Source organism: Prunus avium, chromosome 4 (genome assembly GCF_965620075.1).
Source record: "Prunus avium chromosome 4, drPruAviu1.hap1.1, whole genome shotgun sequence".
In the NCBI taxonomy this organism is placed as follows: domain Eukaryota; kingdom Viridiplantae; phylum Streptophyta; class Magnoliopsida; order Rosales; family Rosaceae; genus Prunus; species Prunus avium.
The window spans coordinates 24,961,854-24,972,337 of NC_142287.1; the positions used below are offsets into that span (position 1 = coordinate 24,961,854).

Consider the following 10,484-nt stretch of genomic DNA (forward strand, 5'->3'; position numbering starts at 1 on the left):
TCTTGAAAGTGGGCTCCGCATGAGAGAAAGTAGGAGAGATGAGAGAGAACAGCTGAAAATTTTCCACTTTTACGCACTACAGACGCGCGAATAGAACCCTACTCTCCAAACAATTTTTAGTGGCGGACCCCATTTCATTTGGTTGAGTTGTTTATAAAAAACATGACATTACGTAGGGACATGAATGAATGAATCCAACTTGATTTATGAATGAGACATGTAACGACTTACTACTGGTTTAATGAAACGTGGGTCATAATGTCTCGTCTCCTGGTAAGTCACGGGCAAACTGAGCAAGAGAGACATGTCAACACACAGAGGCCTCTGCAAATCCTTAAGCGAGAATTATTGGTGTCATGAAAAATCGTGATGACTTTACTGACGTGTTCGTTTATAAAGGTGCGATGATTGTACACATCATATCAACAGATGTGAATCAAATGTGAAGAAAGTTGAGTAGGTGAGGTTTTTCAGCGCGTCCGGTCTTTAGGAAAGACATACAGGGTAGGACTACTTTAAATGATGGTTTTAAAATATAAACGTGTATAGATATATATCATTTCTTATTGTGTAACTAAATTGATATTGAATTTGTGTATTATCAAAACAAAGAGTGCAATGCATAATCTCGTACAGGACAACAGTGGAATTACAAAAATTCTAAAAGTTTAGAATCAAAATTATTTAGTTAGGCTTCTTTCTTACCCAAGTGAAATTTTTGGATGAGAATTTGTGGCAGAAGAAGGTGCGCTGAACTGTGAGGAGTTAGTTTGGCCTGAAGACGACTCAGTTTGGCCTCCTTGAGAACCACTAATATCTCTAGACAACATTGAGAGCGATTTCGGAGGAGCAAAATAGGTGGCCACCGGCATCTTTGATGGGAGATTCGGCAACGGTACCTCAAAGTTAAGCACTTGAATTGCTTGTTGTATTGAAGGCCTCATGTTGTAGTCTGGATGAGCACACCACAACCCAACAATCATCAAGCACTCCATTTGTTTCTTATCAAAATCCCCACATAGTTTTGGGTCAGCTGCTTCATTGACTCTATCTTCTCCGTAAAGCTCCCAAACCCACTCAACCATATTGACTTTAGAGCTTCCAAACTTTGGATCGATGGGTTTTCTCCCACATGCTATTTCCAAAGAAACAACTCCGAAGCTATAGACATCTGATTCTTTGCTAGCCTTTCCGGTGTTGAGATAATCCGGAGCCATGTAACCCATGGTTCCAGCCAAGATTGTGGTTTGCGACTGTTTTCCGTGGTCCACAAGTCTAGCTAACCCAAAATCCCCAAGTTTTGCGTTGAAATTTGAATCTAACATAACATTGCTCGATTTAATATCCCTATGCAGCACACATTGCTCCCACTCTTCATGTAGATAGAACAACCCAGAGGCCAAACCTTGAGCAATTTTGTATCTTGCCTCCCAAGTTAACAAGCTTTGTTCTTTAAACAAATGGGAATCTAAGCTTCCATTGGACATGAACTCGTAAACAAGTAGGAGTTCTCTCTTTTCGTGGCACCAACCAATGAGTTGCACCAGATTTCGATGCCTAAGTCGACTGATGATCCTTACTTCTGCTGCGTACTCCTTCAGCCCCTGTCTAGACCCACTTGATACCCTCTTAACAGCAACATATGAGTTCAAATCTTTTACGAAGCCTCTGTAAACCCCACCAAACCCTCCCTCTCCAAGCTTCTCTCGCTCGTCAAAATCATTTGTCGATTGAGCCAATGTCTTGTATGAAAACTTCTTTGGGCATGTCCCCTTTTCGAATTCCTCATCAATCGGATCGTTGACCATAGGATCTTCATCATTGTCGCTACTTTCCGCTGTTCCCTCCTTCTTCCAAAAAATGAACCAAACCAAACAAAACCCACCAACCAAAAGAACACACCCGCCAACAACCAGCCCAACCACAAGTGCAATGTTGGTGCCATTTCCTGACTTGGGTTCAACAATGGGGGTCGGCTCAGGAGCTACTGGTGTGTTGTTTTTTGCATTCTCATCAATCAGCAATGTCGAATTGAAACTCCATGAGTTGATCTTGTACAGAGCAATCTCAAGACCTGTTGCAGCAGAGAACCCAACAATCACCCAACCCTGCAAAATCTCATTCAGATCGTTGTGAATTGAGAACAAACTCAACTCACCCTCCCCTAATGATCTTATTGTTGATGGACTTTGTGACACACACAAGAATGGATGAATCACACACTCACACTTGAGAAACCAACCAAGCACAAAGTGACACAAGTATTTTAGAGGTTCAGCAATTGCCTACATCCTCTTGGTGATCCCCTTGAGAAATTCACTAATGAAAGAATAAGTTACAACTTTGGTTTACAAAGAAAACCCCCTTAGAACTCTATTCTCTCCCAAGCTCTCTTTTCTCTCTCACCCCTTGCTCAACACTTTGATGCACTTGTGAACACTCTCTTACACTTGGTGTTTCCCTCCTTTGGTGTCTAGACACTCAAGACCCAACTCAGCTCTCTCTTGAACTGATTGCCTTCTCTCTCTTCCTCCCTTGGTGAGATAACCTCCCTTTGAACACAATAGCTCCCAGCTACTTGACAACTTTGAGATTAACCACACATGTTGTCTTGCTTCCTCTTCCCTTTAATACACAAGCCTTTGGACTTCAGAAGAGACTCCTTCTTTCCTCCCACGTTCTGCCCTTGGTTACCTAACATGGACCACAACTTGGGCAGACCAAAGGCTAGGCATTGATAGCTGCAACTTCAGCCACCCTATCTAGAGCTATAAGGTAGGTACTCTTTGAAAACAAGTCAACAATCCTCATTCAATGGTGCTCCAGCTTTTCCAGCACCTTGCTAGACCTCCTAGAACCCATAACACACCTTAGAGGCCCGAGGGATTAGGTAGGGAACCAACACATGTGAAGACCTCTTGAAAAACGCGTGGAAGAAAACAGCACAGCAGCCCTGGAGACCGGTCGCCCGTTACTGGCGACCGGTCGCTTTGCACTCTGACTGAAGGCGACCGGTCGCTTGCACCTTGCGACCGGTCGCTTTTCGCGACTTCCAGCTTCATCTCCAGACTTCGAATCTGCTTCAAAACGACCGGTCGCAAATACCCAGCGACCGGTCGCTTCCTCCTTCACTTGCATACTTAATGTGAGCCATTTTTCCAACAATCTCCACCTTGACGAACCATTAATCATCCCATGGACCATTGTTGAACTCTAGAACCTCTTCAAACCTCTTAGAAATCGTTCTAGTAATTTCCAAGAGCTCCACCATGACAATACACCTCTTGCCTCAATGCACCTTTGGTGGAAGGTGCTCCACCCAAGCCTAGACTTGAGTAACTTGGACCTCTTGTGCAGAAAAGAGTTCCCCCTTGCCAAATTCGTTGCTCCTTGCCTTCTTGGAACCTTGAATCATAGACTTCCCTTGATATGCAAAACACATACCAAACCTTTGTTCACTAAATCCCCACTTAGCACTCCTTGCTCTTGGATTTAAGAACACCTTTATTTTTCATCTATGCACCTCTCCAACTTTCCCGTTTCATGCTCCCTCTAGCACTCCGAAACGTGGCTGGAACTTCTTGGTCCATCCATCCAAAAACCTATGGATGGTTTGATGGATTCCTTGGGCCCGAACCTTGCACTTGATGATGGCTCCACCTCAAGTAGAACCCCTTTGTGAGTTTGTTGTTGTTGCCCTCCTTCTTCAGCCCTTGTGTCAAGCTCCACCTCAAATGGAGTCTCCCATGACCACCTTGGCAAGAAGCTTTTCTTCAACAACATCCTCCTCATCATCCTTTGTCTTGACTTCACCTTTTGCACTAATGAATTCAAGCACCTTTGATGATGAACCTTCCTTACTTTACTTAATCTTGCATGCAAGAAGAACTTGCTATGACTTCCCCGTTACTCTCCTCCATAACGATCAAGAGTTCATCACATGTGTCCTCATCACACAAGTTGGCTGAACTTCCAGCTTTCTTCATCTTCTCCTTCCATATTGGACAATTCCGCTTCCAATGATCCTTAGACCCACACTCGAAGCACCCTTCATTGTCCTTGGACTTAGCATTCCTTCCTTTGTTGCTCTTGCCTTCTCGCTTGCTTGAACGGCCCCCTGCGAATAGACCCGTGTCTTGAGAGTTTTCCTCCGAACGTTGGGACATCCGGTGATGCGTCATCACATCTTGCACCACCTCCTCAAACTTCAAAGTACTCTTCCCAAACATAAGCGTTGTTCGGAAATGTTTATAAGACGGAGGCAAGGATGTTAGAAACATGAGTGCCTTATCCTCCTTATCATACAACACTTCCATCCTTTGCAAATCAGCAACACATCTATTGAAGCTGCTCAAATGCTCCATTAGATTACCTTCCTCCTCCATCCGAAGATTTAGGAGTTCTTCCTTGAGGAAGAGCTTGTTGGACAGCGACTTCCCCGCAAACATCTCTTCGAGCTTCTCCCATGTTTGCTTCGCTGTGTCTTGCATCACATTTATGAGCACCTCATCGGTGATGTAGTTCTCGATGGCTCCTCTAGCCAACTCATCTAGCACACCCCACTCCGCATCTGTCATGGTTGTTGGCTTCTTCTCCTTGCCTCCCAAGACAATGCTAAGATTTTGTTGTGTAAGGGCTGACTTCATCCTCCTTTGCCATAGAGTGAAGTTCTCCTTCCCTGTGAAAGGCTTCAACTCCACCTTCATGGTGACAGATTGTGGTTGCCTCTGCTGCAAAGAGCTACCTCCTTCTTCACCTTCCTTGTCCCTTGCCATCTTCAACACACTAGAACTTGCTGCTCAAACTCAGCTCTGATACCACTTGTTGTGAATTGAGAACAAACTCAACACACCCTCCCATAATGATCTTGTTGTTGATGGACTTTGTGACACACACAAGAATGGATGAATCACACACTCACACTTGAGAAACCAACCAAGCAAAAAGTGACACAAGTATTTTAGAGGTTCAGCAATTGCCTACATCCTCTTGGTGATCCCCTTGAGAAATTCACTAATGAAAGAATAAGTTACAACTTTGGTTTACAAAGAAAACCCCCTTAGAACTCTATTCTCTCCCAAGCTCTCTTTTCTCTCTCACCCCTTGCTCAACACTTTGATGCACTTGTGAACACTCTCTTACACTTGGTGTTTCCCTCCTTTGGTGTCTAGACACTCAAGACCCAACTCAGCTCTCTCTTGAACTGATTGCCTTCTCTCTCTTCCTCCCTTGGTGAGATAACCTCCCTTTGAACACAATAGCTCCCAGCTACTTGACAACTTTGAGATTAACCACACATGTTGTCTTGCTTCCTCTTCCCTTTAATACACAAGCCTTTGGACTTCAAAAGAGACTCCTTCTTTCCTCCCACATTCTGCCCTTGGTTACCTAACATGGACCACAACTTGGGCAGACCAAAGGCTAAGCATTGATAGCTGCAACTTCAGCCACCCTATCTAGAGCTATAAGGTAGGTACTCTTTGAAAACAAGTCAACAATCCTCATTCAATGGTGCTCCAGCTTTTCCAGCACCTTGCTAGACCTCCTAGAACCCATAACACACCTTAGAGGCCCGAGGGATTAGGTAGGGAACCAACACATGTGAAGACCTCTTGAAAAACGCGTGGAAGAAAACAGCACAGCAGCCCTGGCGACCGGTCGCCCGTTACTGGCGACCGGTCGCTTTGCACTCTGACTGAAGGCGATCGGTCGCTTGCACCTTGCGACCGGTCGCTTTTCGCGACTTCTAGCTTCATCTCCAGACTTCGAATCTGCTTCAAAACGACCGGTCGCAAATACCCAGCGACCGGTCGCTTCCTCCTTCACTTGCATACTTAATGTGAGCCATTTTTCCAACAGATCAACCTTGTAATCAAGATACTTCTCAACCGAGACACCATTTTCATAAGTAGTGTAGGTAACGCTAAGATTTTTTGATCCAGAATCGTAACGAATCGAAGCATTATTGTCTCGTCCCTCCATAATGCCACCATTCCACGGACTGGTAGCATTAGACTTGACAGAGTTGACATGAATACCAACATGATCGCCGGCGGGATCTTGGATATACGTCTCTGTATTCTGAAAGATGTCAAACTCCACTGCCACAAACGGGTACTGATTCGTCAACTCGTTTTTTTCTGTGTGTATGATGGGGAGGCCAAGAGCGCCGCCTCTGCCTATTGTTGTGTTGAGTGCAGACTCGTTTGGTGCCAAAAAGAAGGCGAGCCCGTCTGCATAGGGTGTTTTATTTTGCGAGTTGATGGTGAATGTGAAAGTTGTGGTGAAATCAGCGAGTTTTCCCGTGGCGTTGTCGCGTAGGAGGAAGGGTTGGCTGTAGGTGGCTTGGCCGGCGCTTTGGTTTTTTTGGTCGTCAACAGCGCTATTGGTGAGTCGGAGGAATTTGCCGTCGACGGAAGCATTTCCCTCGAGAGATAGGGTGTTGATGATGCTATTTGGGAAGGTGGGGAAACTGAAGTTTAATGAGGTTGCACAAGGGGCTAAGTGAAACAAGAGAAGAAGAAGAAGGACAACCATTTCTAATTTGCTGGTAAGGTCACAGATCAAATTGTTGGGTTTAAAATAGAGCAGAGACTTTAATATTTGAAAATGCTTTAATCAGCAGTTGTTTGCTTACCAATTCAAATCAAAATAATTTTTACTTGGACTTTGATGACGCCAGGGGAAAATTAGCAATTGACTTTCTAGCTTGACATGTATTTATTTAATTACTTATTTCTTTGTGCTGATGCAGGATTGCCATCCTGGTATAAAAAGTTTATCGTGATCCAACTTCAAGCCATTTAGTTGTTTTCCCTTGGGCAAAATAGGCAGACACTGCTATAGTTACTACAAGCCATCCTCATCATCCAGCATCTGTTCTGTTCCTACAAATTAATCTTGTGTGTTTTCTCTCTCAAAAAAAAAAAAAAAAACTTATATGTTTTCAGTGCATAAAGATTAAAGAAAGATCATGGTCTAAATTTTCTTGTTTATTGCTTTGTGCCTTTTGTGTGGTATTTGGTAATCCACCGGGACAAAGACTTTTTAGTTCCCACGAAACATGCGTTAGACTCTCAGGCCCCCAAATAGTTTGTTTTGTGGGAACTAAAAAGTCTTTGTCCTGGTGGATTAAGAAGAGAAGGAGAAGAAGGACGACCATTTCTAATTGGCTTTGAGGGACGTTTTGTGATAAAAAGCCTTTCTAATTTGAAGAAGAAGGACAACCATATCTAATCAGCAATTGTTTGCTTACCAATTCAAAATTAAAGAAAGATCATGGTCTAAATTTTCTTGTGTCTTATTGCTTTGTACCTTTTTTGTGGTATTGGGTCTGACACACGTTTTGTGGGAGCGAAAAAGTTAGAATTCAGATTTCAAAGTTCAAAGTTCGGGTTTTCAGTAAATTCATAGTCGTTGCATTGGTCATGATTAATGACCCGACCCGATTCAGAAGTTCTAGATGATGTTTATAGTTACAAAATACAAAGGAGAGAAGCTTCCAATCCAACTTGAATTTCTGGATTAAGAAAAAAGCACCAAAAAAAAAAGCACAATCTCCGATCATACGTCAGTATCATCTACAATACATGAGGACCATTGCACCAAAACAAACAGAAAGAGTCCAAGGTACTGACTAGTATTCCCTTCCCGCGCAAGAAAGCTATACGCCTGAACACTAGAACGATTTTATAAGGAAACATTAATAAAAACCATGGTCTGAAAAGTCGATATTATCGCCGAAATATCGGCGATAATATCGGATTTTTTGACTTGCGATATTTTCAACACATACCAATTAGATTTCGTCATAATATCGAGAATATCGCCGACAATATCGCCGAAATATCGGGATCGATATTGTCGTGCAAATTCAAGCTGAAATGGTGATAATATCTCGATATTATCGAAATTATCGATAAAATCTGAGTACAAATTCTGGAATTAATCTTACCTTCTGAAGCGTTCATCTATTTAGCAGGTTGCACGTTTAGCGCCGCGAGGAGTGGAGAGGCGTGGCGAGGCGGACGAAGGGCGGCTATTCTGCAAGCAGCTGCGAGAGGAAGAAGATGACCTCGCGTGTTTTTTTTAGGGTTCGTTGGGAATGAAACGACTTCGTTTCATATAGTTAATGAAACATATATGAAACGCACGCTTAGCACTGACGTTCAGTGTGCCTTTTTTATTATTTTTAAATCATGATTTTTTTGTTTTTAACAAACAAGTGCTTAACACCTCCCACTGAAACACCACTACTTACCTTTTTCACTGAAACACAACTACTTACCCTTTTTGTTTTTTCATTTTTCTTCCTAAATTAATATGTTAACATATATATATATATATTAATTTATTTATTTATTTATAGTATAACCCTAATATATGAACTGAATTGCGTTTTTGTTTTGATATTGAATAAATATTTTAGATTTAGGGATTGATTATTATGCATGAATGTAAGCTAATATTTATTATATAGGATAAATTTCTATATTAAAAAAGACACCAAGGGTTTTCAAACCCCTCCCATTTTACTCATTCAACACCTTAACCACCATATTACTTATGTTTTTGTGAAAATATGCTAAAATATTTATATATATATACATGGTTTTGTTTTGGTTTTTTTTTGCAAGAAACAAATTGTTTTGAATTCTTTTGACCATTCCTTTTCAAGTTTCTACTTTTGATTATGGTGTGTTTAATCTTTTTTCATTAATTACTACATATTTTCTACACTCACAGTGTTTACCAGCTCGCTATATAATTAACTTAAATCAGTTAAATCCATCATGCAATGCATTTCCTTCCAATTTTTTATGATAAACTAATAGATAATTGACTAAATAAACATCCTGCAAAGTTTCAATAAAAATTTCCAAGTTTTTCTTACAATTTCCGTGGTTTTTATTCAATTTTTATCGATATCGATAATATCCCGATATTTCCATCGAAATTTCCGTGTTTTTGGCCTACCGATATTTCCGATATCACCGATATTTTAGACCTTGATAAAAACCATATATATGCCAATGTAGCTAGTTTCTGCTAAAATATGAATACGGGTTTGAATATGTTCAGATGATTTATTCTTCTCCATAAGGAGGTATAAATATGAGTTTACAGAGTGTTTTACAAGGAATGAGATACAATAAGGAATTAGGAAAGTATCTCCTAATTATACACAGATTTGTCAACTAAACGGAATGGGAAAGTAAATCCCTTAATTAATCAAGGAAATAAATCTCCTTGATTAATTAGGAGACTCACGTCAACACTCCTCCTCAAGTTTGTGCATATACGTCACCAATGCCCAACTTGGTAAGTGAGTCATAAAACACTCTGCTACAAACAGCTTTGGTTAAAATATCAGCTAGTTGATCTTCTGATTTTACGAATGGTAGGCAGATGATCTTTTTCTCAATTTTTTCTTTGATAAAATGTCTATCCACCTCAACATGTTTGGTTCGATCATGTTGAGCTGGATTATGGGCAATATCAATAGCTGACTTGTTGTCACAATGCAACTCCATTGGCTTTTCTGGCTTGAAACCCAATTCTGTCAAGAGTCTTCTGATCCATAGCAATTCACAAACTCCATGAGCCATTCCTCGATACTCTGCTTCTGCTATAGACCGAGAAACCACATTTTATTTTTTACTCCGCCAAGTGACTAGATTACCTCCCACGAAGGTAAAGTAACCTGAAGGATAGCGTTTGTCAGTAATGGAGCCAGCCCAATCAGCATCTGTATATCCCACAACTTCAAGATCTCTATTTTTTGAGAACATTAATCCTTTTCCAGGAGCTAACTTTAAGTACCTTAATATTCGATCAACTGCATTCCTATGAGACACACTGGGTGAATGCATAAACTGACTAACCACACTCATAGCATATGCAATATCTGGTCTTGTGTGGGCTAAATGTATTAACCTTCAACCAAGGCGTTGGTATTGTTCCTTATTGGTTGGTTCTTGATCCATACCTTCACACAACTTGTGATTCATCTCGATTGGTGTGTCAGCAGGCTTACATCCAAGCAATCCTGTTTCAGCGAGTAGATCCAATACATACTTCCTCTGTGACAGAAATATACCATTTGCAGACCTTGCTACTTCAATTCCAAGAAAGTACTTCAGATTACCTAAATCCTTCATCTCAAATTCCTGAGACAAATACTTCTGCAGTTTCAATTTCTCTCCTGTGTCGTTTCCAGTCACAACTATGTCATCCAAATAAACAATAAGTGCGGTAAGCTTCTTTCCATCACGCTTCAAGAACAAAGTGTGATCCGAATTACTCTCTGTATATCCAAAATTCTTCATGGATTTAGTGAATCTACCAAACCATGCCCTGGGAGACTGCTTTAACCCATACAATGACTTTCAGGCGACTGGTCGTGAGGGGCAAAGGTTTCTTGGTAGTCTATCCCATATCTCTGTGTGTATCCCTTTGTCACCAATCCAGCTTTATATCATTCA

General features: G+C 41.3%; 1 protein-coding gene across 1 annotated transcript; it reads right to left on the reverse strand.

Moving 5' to 3' along the window:
* Positions 1–573: 573 nt before the first annotated feature.
* Positions 574–6,643, reverse strand: LOC110774502 (L-type lectin-domain containing receptor kinase IX.1-like). The gene is made up of 2 exons (XM_088251382.1): positions 5,882–6,643; positions 574–2,148 (listed from the first exon to the last, which is right to left on the reverse strand). Exons 1-2 carry the CDS (start codon positions 6,535–6,537, stop codon positions 702–704), a joined length of 2,103 nt encoding a protein of 700 aa, XP_088107508.1. The 5' UTR covers positions 6,538–6,643; the 3' UTR covers positions 574–701.
* Positions 6,644–10,484: the final 3,841 nt, after the last annotated feature.

Coding starts and splice junctions, on each gene's coding strand:
- LOC110774502 (XM_088251382.1), bottom strand. CDS start 6,537: ATGGTTGTCCTTCTTCTTCTTCTCTTGTTTCACTTAGCCCCTTGTGCA. Junction 2,149..5,881: donor AATGGTGTCTCGGTTGAGAA/GTATCTTGATTA, acceptor GGGTGAGTTGAG/TTTGTTCTCAATTCACAACG.